Source organism: Erpetoichthys calabaricus, chromosome 8, assembly GCF_900747795.2.
Source record: "Erpetoichthys calabaricus chromosome 8, fErpCal1.3, whole genome shotgun sequence".
NCBI classification, from domain to species: Eukaryota; Metazoa; Chordata; class Cladistia; order Polypteriformes; family Polypteridae; genus Erpetoichthys; species Erpetoichthys calabaricus.
The window spans coordinates 79231370-79245413 of record NC_041401.2 but is presented as its reverse complement, the minus strand read 5'-3'; the positions used below and the strand labels follow the sequence as shown (position 1 = coordinate 79245413).

Below are 14044 nucleotides of genomic sequence, written 5' to 3'. Positions count from 1 at the left end.
CTGACCTGCCTTGTTTGTATTTCTAAGGCCAGATGTCAACCAGGCTCGGCATATTGTCAAGCAGGTAGCCTGTGAAGGCTTTATCAATGGTATGCCAGATTATCTCTCCCAGCAGGTCCGGCGACACCCCTTTACAGATATGAAAAGCCTCCTGGGCGTATTGGAGCGTCAACTGGCGGTGAACCGAGTCGGGGCAGTGGAGAGGTCTGCTTGTGGTGCCCGACAGGGACGTGTCACTACCCCTGAGCCCTTCCGTTGCAATGCAGAGACTCTAGGTAAGCAGAAGGAGAGAGCCCCGGCTTTGCCATGCTGTTTCAAGTATGGCGAAGTCGGGCACACCCTGCCCGCCTGTCCTCAAAATGTGGAACCCATGGACTGCACCCGGGTCAAAGGATAGAGGTATTGTGCTCTGTCTAATCCCTTGGCTGTTCCGAACACGGGAGTGGTGTTAATTAATGGGCACTCGGTGGTGGCATTGTTCGATTCTGGGAGCAACATTACTATTGTTGCTTGCCGTTTTTTTTTTTTTTTTTTTTTTACTTATTAATTTTATTGTAATCATTCCATACAAATAGATCAATTTATAACAAAAAAAAATTGAAGACAAATCAAACCCCACCCCTGAGAAGGAGAGCTTAGCCAAAGGAGAATTGCTTAGGGCTTTTTAATAAGGCAAAAATAAACAAAAGAAAGGAAGAAATATATATAGGTAAATAAAAAATGGAGAAGGAAAATAAATGCGATAATAGTTATTTCTCTTATTCTAAAATAATATTGATTAGATCCTGCCAGGTTTTGAAAAAATTCTGTACAGATTCTCTAACTGAGAATTTGATTTTTTCCAATTTCAAATAATATAAAACATCGGTTTCCCACTGACTTATCAGAGGAGAGTTAGGATTCTTCCAATTTAACAAAACAAGTCCGCATGCCAAAAGTGTAGTGAATGCAATCACTGTATGCTTGTTCTTCTCCACTTCAACCTGGGCTGGAAGAACACCGAACACAGCTGTTAATGGGTTAGGAGGGATTGTGACCCCAATGCTGTCTGAAAGGCACTTAAAAATTTTGGTCCAAAATGATGTTAGTTTGGTGCAGGCCCAAAACATGTGACCCAGTGAGGCAGGAGCTTGGTTGCAGAGTTCGCAGGTTGGATCTTGCCCTGGAAACATTTTGGACAGTTTTAAGCGAGACAGATGAGCTCGATATATCATTTTTAGTTGAATAATTCTATGCTTTGCACATATGGAGTGTTGCTCGCTGTTTTGTATTACCGTGACAGTGGGTATCCCAGTATGTGAGGGTTACTTGTGTGCACGGAAAGACCAAGTCATCCAGGTCCGCTAACTGCTTCATCACATGGAAGGGTGAACCGAGATGGCTCAGAGTTGCCGTGCTTCCTGAACCAACCCTTTTCAGTTATTTTGGGACAGGACTGGTTTAAAAACAACTGCAGTAAGAACTTCACCACTCCCACCACCGGGTTGGGTCTTATTATGGACGGACAGGGCACCATCCCCGCGACTCCCACGCCGTGTACTTCGGCGACTGCTGATGACGTGGAATCCAGAGGGGGAGACATTTTGGTGACGGACCCTGGCCCGGAAGTACAAACAAGGCAGGTCAGCATCAGCCCTCTGGATCCCTTGAGCCGTGTGGACAACCAGTTTAAATCCACACCGGCATCATTCAAAAGAGAGCAGTGGAGTGATGACTCTCTAAAGTTTGCCCGGAATGCTATTGTTTAGATTGACGGCAATACGCCGCTTGCTCCCATACCACCGGGACCCTACTTTGTTTTAGAGAATGATCTGTTGTATCGAGTCGCTGATCACGAAGGCGAGGTGTGGAAGTTGTTGCTAGTGCCACGAACCTACCGGCGGGAGGTCTGTGAACTGGCACACGTCCACCTCCTTGGCACCAACCTCGGGGCAGAAAAAATGCTGGAGAGGATCAAACTCCGGTTTTATTTGCCCGGAATTAATGAGGAGGTCCATTGTTTCTGCCAATCCTGTCCGGATTGTCAGTTACGTCAAGATACCCAGGAGGGACCGTGCTCCTCTCGTTCCGATTCCTCTTATTGATATTCCTTTTGAGAGGATCGGAGTCGATCTTGTAGGCCCCTGCTGCCTTCGACCCGTGGCTATAAATACATTTTACTCATGGTGGATTACGCGACCTTTTATCCTCCAGACCGATGCTTCGGACACAGGTCTAGGTGCCGTGCTGAGCCAAAGCATCGACGGTGTCGAGCACCCTGTAAGTTACCTGAGCCAGAAACTGCTGGACCGGGAGACCAGATATGCTGCGGTGGAGCAGGAAGCTTTGGCCATCAAGTGGGCGGTAACGCATCTGAGGTACTACCTGTTGGGTTAGGAATTTACCCTGATGACGGACCATGCCGCTCTCCAGTGGATGGCTGTCCACAAGGAGTCGAACCCCTGAGTCACCAGGTGGTTTTTGGACCTTCAGCCCTACAAGTTTGCCATCACTTATCGTTGAGGTAACCTGCAAGCCAATGCTGACGCTCTCTCCCGGGTTCACGACCTCTTGGTTTGGGCCACCCGACCCAATGGGCCTGGGCTCAAGGGTGGGTCATGTCACACACACGTGCTTAGGGAGCTGCGAAAAGACCCGACGAGCAGTGTACAGCATCCTGACAGGGGATGGAGATGGCACACTAACCTTTCTTTCTCTTGTTCCCACAGAAAACCAGACGCAACGCCGCCTTAAACGCTCTCAGGACTCTACCAAACCACCCACTGTCACTTCCACATTCCACCCCTTCCTCTGGTCTCACCCTGTTGACATCATGGCCCCATAAATCACTTCGGTTCCTCCCAGCATTCCAGTCACCAGTTTCCGGTCCCACCTTATTTATGTTCCCATCTGCGAAGGGATGATTGTCTTTGTTTTGGACGATAGTCAGCAAACTGACCATAATTTCTTTTGAATATTTACAGTATACGGGGCCGGAAATCCCAAACCTTTATGACAGTGTTGTCTTCTTATTTACACTTGTTAATTTCAAAGCCAAACAGAACGAAAGCGTATAATGCAACGAATACCTCTAACGCAACATGAAACATAATTTTCTTTCAATTTATTATGTTTTACTATGGTTAATTATTCACTTTAATGTAATGTAAAATAGTTAGGTATATTATGCATATGTAACAATTCCCATGAAAATAACAATCTGTTTAAATTGTACATCCGCTTCCCCATATGCGAGCGGCAAAGCCATGAAGTAGCTAGCATGTAGCGCCCTCCCGGGGGCTGGTGAGGAAAGCGAGCAGGGGCAGAGCCCCCTAGTCTTAAAAAATAAACAAGTCAATTAAAATTAATTCAAAAGAAGTTAATTAGCAGAAAAAACAGGTCACTAATTAAAAAAGGGGTTAGAATGAAAACCTGCAGCCACTGTGGTCCTCCAGGACTGGAGTTTGGGACCTCTGATCTAGTACATATATTGTGATATAATCCTAAAGTACATAATTAACCAATGATCGCAAGACTTCAGGATATGTCATCAGCAAATTATTCATTGTGTCCATACAAGTTGTTCAACACAGTTTGTGATTTGTGTGAGGTTGTAGGTGGTCCAAATATGTTTCTGAATACAGTTTCTAAATGCAATTTAATTACTTATTTGACTAAGGAGAGTTCAAATCAACTACAGTGGGTAGTCATTCTTTAGTAACCTTACTAACTACTCTATAGTTAGTGTATGGGCTTTTTCTAAGCCAAAAACAAACCTGTCAAAATAGGACTGTTGGATTGACAATGGAATTATTTCCTAAATTTTATTTAATATACTCTTCTATTTTCCTTTTTTCAGGTCTCTACAATGGATATAATGTATGTTTTGGCAAGGAGACTTAAGGAAACAACTCTATCGTAGTGAGGGGAAAGCTTGCCCCAGCCACTTCTGTTAATTAAATACAGTGGATTTAGTAAATATTCAGTGCCCTCATTTTCTATAGACTTTATTATGTTGAACGCTTAATTTTTAATGGATACATTTGCCATTTTTACCAATCAATCTGCACTGAATAACCCATGGTGTATGCACAGCCCAATTAGGCATGTGGAATGACACAGACTGGGAAACAATTCAGACATTTACATTTTACATTCATATTTAGTCATATAGGAGACATTTTTATCTGAAGCAGCTTACAGAAGAGGTCAACATAATCAACTAAATATCAGTTTGGAGATTGCTTTGAAGTGCTACAGGACAAGGTTACAAAATTGACAATCAAAAGTAAAGAGGTGTGTAAACTGTGACTATTTTTGGCTAGTTGAAAACAATGTATTCTGTTGAGTTCAGAATCATCTGCAGCGGCTTCACAGCATATGTAGGTACCCTTTCCAGTAAGGACTTTCAGTAGTCAGGATAAGACAGTACTAATGCCAGGGCCAGAACTTGTGCTGCATACTATATAAGATATGGCCTGGTCTTGCAGATGTTTTACAGATTGAATCTACGTGAATGGCGAATAGTTGCAGTGTGGTCAGTGAAGGATAGCTGATCATCATTCATCCTGAAGATAAGTATTAACTTTGTAGGTGTTAGTGAAAATAAACTGAGCTTTATGAAAATAGTTTATTGAATAGATCGACTTGCAACGGTAATAAGGAGTTCAGTCTTTGATGAATTTAGATGGAAATGTTGTTTCTTCATCCAAGTAGAGATATTAGTGAGATATACAAGATTCAAGCTGAGATCACATGGTCCTCTGAAGCAAATGACACGTTCAGATGAATTAAATTGGTATAGCAGTGATATGAAAAACCATGGGACTGGTTGATTGGGCCTAGTAAGGTACTGTACAAGGAGAAGATGCAAAGCCAAATTAAGACTCCCCACATCCAACTGGGAGACTTAGCTCCTTAACAGAGTTGATTATATGTCAACAATGCAGCACATGAACACTGGGTTGGTTAATGCAATGTGGTATTTCTCACTCTTTTGCTGCGAGACTTAATTGTTTCATCTAGCTTGGTGGAGGGTACCCCTTGATCATTATTGAGAATGGGTACATCATCATTTAATTGAGTATGGAGTTTTTGGTGAAAAGACTCCTTTCTGTCATGGGTCTCTACCTGTGCACTCAGAACACCCTGAAAAGAGGAGAGAACCCAGCACCAATCCTAGAGGCATCCCTGTGCTTTGCAACTTTTGGCATTATTTTGACATCTCTCCTCTCCAGACAATTAGAAGGATCTGCCTCGGAGGTAGAATTCAGTCCATTTGAGAGCAGCCCCAATGATGCTTAGGTTAGAAAAGGTGGCAATAGTTATCTGATGATTAACTGTATCAAAGGCAAAAGAAAAATCAAGGACGATAAGAATTGATGACATGATGGTAGCTGTAGCTGGGCAGAGTGTGTCAGTAACAGTCAACAGAACCTCCTGGGTGGAATGGTCCCTTGTGAAACTAGACTGGTTAGAATTGATCAAACTATTCTGTAGAATCTCTTTTTTTAAGAAAGAAAAATGTTTTTGTTTATTTTAGAAATACATTCAGAAAAGCATCCTTTTCTGCAAAGATTTAACTTAATTAGATTCCCAATCTATTTTGAGTTATGTAGAATTAGTAAAGGGACCCCAAAATATTGGTTTGGGGCTTTCAGAATGTATCAGTTAGAATGAGATGGTATCCTTACACAGTAATCATTTTCAGTGGTACAGTAAGATGCTTGATAAATCTGGTACCAGTCTGATTCCCATTAATGGAAATTTTATTTTATGTTTTGTTAGGTGAGTGTCAAAGTATTAATGGTGCACCAATGCTCAACCAATACATTTTTGCAGCCTCCAACACTACCAAGGCTGTTGCTTTCAGTCAGTTCTAAGATGGCGGACCAACAAAGGCTTTAAGGTTTAAGAACTCTAATCATCATGAGAACTTCTAAAAATGGTCAGCTTGTCAGTGTTCCTGTAAATTAGGACACAAATTTTCTAAAAGTCCTGCTCCTGCTCAATAAATGCACAACCCATCTTGTATCTTGAGCCCCCTCTCGGTGTCTGTGTTTCAGGATCTTTGCTTTCTGTTAGGAGTATGGGCAAAAATACTCCCAAAGCCTGTTTTTCTCTCAAATAAACCATGTGCCAAACTTTAGAATTAGATCGATAAAATCCATTAAGGTTTCCCCCAGTGCCTAGGCAGACCAAGTCATCGTGTAGCTCTTCTGAGAGCTCATATCTGTAAGCAGTGTTTAGGACATTGTTGATCCAATCTGATTCTGCCAAACATGCTTTTAAAATAATGATGTATTCATTAACTGAATGAGTCCCTTGTTCTAAATTCAACAGCCTTCTAATTACTACTGCTTTGCTTCCAAAATAGACTGAAACTCTCTAAGAAAACTATCTGGACTTTCACTACAAGAGTAATTACCGTCCTAGAGAGGAGCTGTCCATTAAAAATGTTTTTCCACTACATATGTTCTGTTTTTCTGTTGCAAATGGCTTGGCTGTAGTTCAAAAAATAATTTACATTGGTTACAAAACCCTCTGAAACCACTAGGGTCCCCTAAATAATATTAAAGTTATGGTATCTAAAGCTCTCTAATAACAGCTACCAGTGCTGGTGTAGTAGCAGAGGCAGCAGCAGCAATTCATGAAATAAAGTGAAGCTTTTCAATAAGCTGCATAGAAGGTGTCATGAGCACATTAGTTATTTTTCATATTTTGTTTTATTGTTTGCTTGATCATTAATCAGCACACATATTCTGTTAGAAGACACCCAGTCCTATGCCACCAAGTTGCTGATCTTATTTTGCAGAACTGATACTTCTGAATTTAGGCTTTGTATCTCAGAAACACATTTTTTTTCCTGGCCCAAACCCAAAATGATAAAATCAGTGGGAAATGTGTATGATATTACAGAGTAAGGATGTGAGGAGACCATAAGTTAGACGTCAAGTTCATCTGACCTTACCTTTTTTCTTTATTACTTATTCTTTAATATTATTGCCTAATCTTTTTTTCTTCTTTCATATAACTATCTTTGTGTCGTCTTGTAAAGCACTTTGTGCTACATTGCTTGTATGAAAATGTGTTATATAATATGTGTTGTTGTTGTTGTTCAAGAAAAAAAACTAAATAGGAACTAACTAACTTTTTCTCTCAAGGTATATTATTTATTTTCCTACATTTGGGCACCTTTTTAAGCACATGGCCACTTTATATAAGATGCCCACCATGATGTCATCGGTCATGTGGCATATACATTATGTGCCTAGCAACCACTTGGCATCATAATGACCAAACACATACTGTAAAATGATAGGACCCATACAAATAAAAACACAACATGGCAGTGCCAAAGAAAAAATCATCCTGCAAATTGGCACTAATTTGTTTTTTATTTTGATTTTGACATACTTTGTTAAACCCCAAAGGGAACTTTTTAAAGATAATGTAACCATAATAATGACAAAATTATAAGCAAACAGTAAAACAAAATATAAAAAATGATTAATGCAGCTTAATGAAAAGTTTCCGTTTGTTTTAATAAATGGCATCAAAATGCAATTGGATACAAAACCAATGTATATTTTCAGCAGTTCTCTGTGAAGGACAGGCATTGTACACCTAAACCAAGACATTCTTAATGCTGTGTTCAAACCACTATTACTGCTCCTGCTTAAGAAGCAAATAAGAAAATGTACACATGGGGTTACATTCAGGTGTGTCTGAGGGCTGTGTAGGTACTGTATATCAGTAAATGGTCTGAGTAGATATAGGTTCTAGAACCATCTCAATCCATTTCAGGGTTGTGGGGGCCAATGGCTATCCTACTGGGACTGGGCAAAAAGATGAAAACAGGCCTGCACAGAACACTAGTGCATCACATGGACCACTCTTACTCACACATGCACATAAACATACACACCATATTCACACACAGTGACAGTTTGCACTTGCCAATTAACAACCAAAATTAAAAAAAAAAACAAAACTACTTCTTTGCTTGAGCATGTCTGGTCATTGTGATTTTAATGAAATGGGACTTGCAAAGCTATTCAGTTTTTGCAAATGTTAGGGAATAACAAAAGTGAAAGGCAAACTATATTACCGTACATCAACTAACCATTACAGATATCAGGCAAATGTGGCACCCAAACCCTTGTAAAGCTCATTGTTATTTGTTTAATGTTGGTTTTATGACATCATCAACAGCAAGGGTCCAGGGCATGGGAAAAAAAAATATTTTCACAAATAAACACATAGGATTCTACAAAGTGCTTGAAGAGTAAACAAATCAAAGGAGGTACTCTGTTTCTGTGTGGTTCTTATTCCTCCTCATGATGTTGTTCACATTTAACGAAAGTTGTTAATCAAACAGGGTTGCCCCTTGGATTTTTGAGCACACTGTTCCAAATACATTGTGATTATGTTTGTGTTGGTTAAGCAATGTTCAAGGGACTTAAAATATTAATTAGATGGATAGCCTGTTACAACCAGGACAACCCTAGTTAATTGTAGTGACAGTGAAATAGTAAATTATTATAAACTGCAGAAAACAGAGTGGTGAGGTTGATTTAGTGTAAGGTAAACACTGAGTAATAAATTAATGGGTACTTTCATATCTAGATAACCCTGTGTTTCCCTAGCTTACATTTTATACTTTAGGTTAGGAAGATCATTTAATTCACCTGTTACAATGTAAAGCATTAGGAGAAGTGAAAGGAGCTGGACTTGAGGATGTAGAATTGCTCAAAACAAGCTGCTCATGACATCAAGTAACTTCCTACCTTGGACACACGGTCTGCTGGTGTTTCATTAACTTGTATTGGGGACCTGTTTGTGACAGCAGCAACTATCAGAGGTGGAAAAAGAGGAAAATATACAAAAGATACTAACTGATATAAGTACTGTCAAGGTAAAATTGAAACAGTAAAGCAATCCGTAGTTGACGTTGCACAAAATGTTTCTCAGTTTTAAGATGGACACATTGGCAGATTTGCCAATACAATGCAATGGAAGATTTTGAAATTTCAAATATTTTGTGCAGCACAATTTGTTCAAGAAATCTCACTGAAAACTTAACTGTCTCTACAATTTCCTTCAAGAGTAAGTATGCCACATTTCAACAAAATTGGTCTACTTGAGGGCAAGGTTGTTTCATGTGCAAAGGCAGACGAATAGAGAGATAGACAGACATGGCTATAACAATAGCTGCTTTGCGCATTGTATGCAAATGCATGGAAAACAGTTTTTTTTCAGTGTAAGTGAAATAAGGGATTATTTAGAAAGAATATCTAATCAACTTATCAAGTACTAAAATCAAAGGACTAGGCATAAATATCAATGGCATTCCTGACACAGTTTTCTCCTCCGGCCATCCAGTATGATGAGAACTGACCTTTCTCAAGAGGATATGTGGTCAAGCAACATTTTTTGGCCTGAGAGGAAATATGTGATTAACCTTTTTATTTGGAAAACATAAAAAAATTAGCAACACAAGGAGCAAATAAAGTTTAAACATGATCAAAATATCTAATGGGCAGCAAAGAATTTAACTGCAACAAGATCATATGAGTCGATATGCACTGATTTTTATGGATCCATGTTAACATGGAGAAGGGGTTTTATCAGGTCCTCCTACCTAATATACATAATACCCTCCATCCGCTTTCAGAAGAGACTGCATTATCCTTGGCATGGACAACAAGTTATCAAAAGTGGAACATAGGGATTAGCTCCCATGTAAATGGAAATGTGTCTCTCAGAGACTGCAGATTACCTGATGGATGTCTATTCCAAATAGTTTTTTCCATTTTGTCTGTTTTATGGCTGATTAGACTGAGATATTATAAAACATGATGACATAAATATTAGATAAACTGGTGATTCAAAATTGTCCCAAGTGTGTGTATGGAGGTGTGTGCATACGCCCCTCAATTGATTTGGACCCAAGTGCTGCCAAGGTGGGCTCCAATGCCACGATGTCAATGAAGTGGATTAAATGGGTTTGAAAAAATTATGTATTTACATTACATTTCTTTATTTAATAAGATAAATAAGTAATTACAGTGTACTGGTAAGCACTTTTATGTTATCTGCTCTGCTTTGAGTAACTAGTGATTTGCTAATGGCAGCAAACTCTGGGCAAATCAGCATATCAATTCTGCTGGATCATATTGCAGCATTTGATACTTTGAATCATGATATTTTACTTTTCATAACAGAGAACATTCTTGATGTCTTTGGCACTTCCCTCCAGTGGTTTAAGTTCTATCTGACCGATAGTCAAGAGTTTGTTAGTCTTGGCAACAGCAGGTCCAACTCAACACCAGTCACATAAGGAGTTCCTCAAAGTTCTGTCCTTGGCCCTCTGCTCTTCTGTATCTACATGCTTCCCCTTGACCATATTATTCATAACTTTGGACTGGGTTATTATTTATATAAGAATGATACTCAAATCTATTTTAGAGTTAAAAAATGGCTCTTTCTCAGCTCACAGCTTGTCTCAGTGAAATTATAACCTGAATGGAACATACAGTAGCTCTTTAAAATTAAACTGCAACAAGACCAAAGCCATGCTAATTGGAACTAAAAGTTGGCTTAAGAAAACAAGTTCCTTTTTAATCAGTCTTAGTGATTATACTGTATAATCAGACATTGTTTTTATGCTGGGAATTTTGATGTAATTTATTATTCCTTCCTTTCTCAGTCTACCCACATAAATCACATTAAGAAACTTTCTTTCTTCCACCTCTGTAACATATCCCATGTTCACTCATTCCTCTACTTTTCTGATTACCTTTACCAGGCTTGTACTACATATAGCATTGGCTACTGTAACTCCCAACTCGTAGGTTGCTTTCTTCTAATCTGTTATTACAGCTCCATGTGGTTTAAAATTCGGCTTCAAAAGTCTACACACACCTACAACAGCGAGCACATGATACCCATCTTGCTCCATCTTTACAAAACTCCATGTGCCTTATAGGATTGAATATAAAATTCTGTTATTAACCTATAAAGTTGACCTTCTCTGTCCATGTGCTTAAGGTGATTTGTGTTTGTATCACAAATTATGTTATTTGTTCAAGATTTTCTTGTAGTATTTAATATATTTTGCATTTGTACTCTGGTTGATTGTCTCTTATTCTAATTCAAAACTTTGTTTCCCATACTTATCTTTATTTTGTGTTTTATGTGGATTAATATTTGTACCCAATGTTATACATTCCCTGTTGTTCATTTTGAAATTCTGTTTCGCGCTTTGAGCATGGCAGAGACCCTACATAAATAAAATGTATCCTGAAAATCTTAATTGAATTAAACAGGATTGACAACAAATAATAATAATAATAAATAATAATAATGTGCGATAGATATTAAAATATATATATTTTTACATAGATGGTGTTTATGTACTGCTTATCCTCAGTTTTAAACACGAATAAATTTGCAACAGAATTTGCACACTTAATTTTATGAATATTATTGTCAGTAAGAAAATCTATAACGGGAACGAGGACTTTTATTTTGATATACCAAGGTGCCTTTTGGACCGGAAGCAGTCTTTTCGTGGCGCTTATAGTTGTGAGGTTCACATCACTGTAGATTCACACCGCACTTGCTTTCCTTGTAGTTGTTTCTTCTTCATTTTGATTTGTTTTGAAGAACGAGTTTTTTTTTTTTTTTTTCCTTCCCGCCTCTGGAAGGCACTATCCAGAGTCGCTGCGAGGAATCTGCGTTTCAGTCTTTGTTTCATAGCGTTTCCGTTGGTTGGTCGCGCATCTCTGCAGGCTTTAGTTGCGGTCTTTTTCTTATTCCTAGGACCTCGACCGAAGCCATGACGGAGCCGCAGTCGGCACTATTACTAAGGAGACAGCTGGCGGGTGAGTCGGTTGGAAAGTATGCTTAAACCGGCCGTTGTGTGTCTGCGCTCTTTAAGGCCTTCTTCCGGGGAACCCCGACCATTTCGTCTTTGGAGACATGAAGGGGTCTCCTTCCATAGCTGACTACGCCGCGTCGGCAACTAGAACGCGACTCTTTAAGAACGTTGACAGGCCCGAGTTATTTGTTTCTAGTTTAAGTTATGTAAATGCACAGTATATCCAGAATTCCTGTTTAGTGTTATAGTCGAGAAGATTGCACTGCAAATTTTGTCGTGTGCATAACAAGATGACAGTTGACCACCCCCGTGGCCGATCTTTGGCAAACTCCATTGCTTGAATCTTTTGTTTTATTAGTCGTGTCTCTTTAAACGTGACGTGGGGACCCTAGTTCAAATAATGTTCTGTTCAGATGTTTACCGTGGTGTGCTATGGTTTACTTTACTTTTTTTTTTTACTGCATGTGTGTCCTGTAGTCGAGCTTCCAATCGCTTCTTTTGTCCCTGGCCGGTGGCCGAGTTGGTAGGTTCGTTTTGACACGGCCCGATGCTATTGCGCTTGCGCAGCACCCATGTGCCAAAGGGGCAGCCGGCACTGTGGGGTGGGCTAACGGGTTGTTCGTGGGTGCCATTTACTGTCGTGACTAGCTCTAGACAGTTTTGAATCCAAGAGACAGTGAATATTGAAAGAACGAACACTGTGTTCTCGTGATTTTCTTATGCCATGTGGCACTTTAGGGAAGGCGGTACATGCCGGGGTGTGCTGTAGCCTGGTGGTCTCGTTTAAACGATATCTCCGGGGAAAGGCACATGAAAAATGTACCGTTCATTCATTCTGCGTGTAACTTTTTATACTGTTTTTATTAGGTATTTTAGTTTTGATTGTCATTGAATGAATGTTTTTTTTTTTATGTACCAGGTGAATAAAAAATGAGGCGGGACTTAGTATTCTGGTTCTATTCTGATGTTTGTGCATAATATAATGGGGGGGGGACATTTAGCTAGGTCTGTGTTTAACTTTACAAACTTGCTCATTTAATATAGATCGTGTTTGTGTACCTTGCTCATTAATTTAGAATGAGTTGTTTTAAAATGCACAGCAACAGGCCATGTTCGTATGAGGACATACTGTGAAATGACCAGTTAGTGACTAACTGACTAACTGTTAGTCTGTAGTACTGTATTAGCAAAAATTAGGCAGCATTGTGTGATACAAAGATAATGCACGGTGCTATCAACTCGATATATATTTAATTATAAGAATTGCTTATGAATACTTTGAAGTTACTTCAGATGTTTCGTTTGGCGCATCCTGACTAACCAGCATGAGAAAACCCCCAACATATGACATATATCTTCCACAATCAATACTAGAAGCTATATTATAAATGTGACAAAAAGTTGTTATTGTGCAGATCTTGTAGTTCTTTATTGGTCTGTACTTAAAATTCTGTGGAAATTTATTGTAGTTGCACCAGTCCTGTAAAGCAAATGTTAGATTCAAGAACCCAGTTTTATATTTGGTATTGCAATGACCCTTCTTCCTGTGTAAAATGTTCTCTCTACACACATACACACACACTACCAGTAAGATGGTTTAGAACAGCTCAGTTTTATTTTTTATTTTTCATGGAAATGCACACAGTTTAATGTCTTAATGTTTCATGAAATCAAGGCATAGAACAAGTAAACAATGACAAATTTAAAAAAAAAAAAAAAAAAAAAAAAAAAGGTCAAGGAATTAAGTGTCCAAATTTGTTCCAATTTTTGTTCCATCAAAGTAGCTGCCTTATGCTGATCTAACAACCAAACTGTGGTCACCAACTCTGCCATCAGCAAAAAAAAAACAAAACAGACCAACACACTTCCTCCTCCATGTTTGACAGTTTGTGTCACACACTGAAGAACCATCCTTTCACCAACTTGACTGCGTAAAAACACTGTGTGATGAACTAAAGATTTTCAATTTTGATTTATCAGTCCTTAAGACTTTCTTCCAATCTGCAGTAGTCCACAGCTTGTATTTCAAACCTGTAATCTGTCCTTAAAGGAATTACTTTCTGACTGCCGCTCGCCCTGTCAAATCAGCAGCACAGTCTCCTTTTTATAGTAGAAAGTGAGACTTGCTTTTTTTCACCACTCTTGGGCTGTGCTTGAAGCTGTTGTGCTGAGAGAGGCACC

At 39.2% G+C, this 14044-nt stretch overlaps 1 protein-coding gene across 1 annotated transcript in view; it reads left to right on the top strand.

Annotated features, from left to right (window-relative positions):
- The first annotated feature begins 11543 nt into the window (after positions 1 to 11543).
- ube2g1a (ubiquitin-conjugating enzyme E2G 1a (UBC7 homolog, yeast)) overlaps positions 11544 to 14044 on the top strand; it is a 34166-nt gene continuing 31665 nt past the window's right edge. The window contains exon 1 of the mRNA XM_028806923.2: positions 11544 to 11867. Within this exon, the coding sequence (XP_028662756.1) occupies positions 11822 to 11867 (46 nt within the window). The 5' untranslated portion in view covers positions 11544 to 11821. The remainder of the gene's footprint in view (positions 11868 to 14044) is intronic.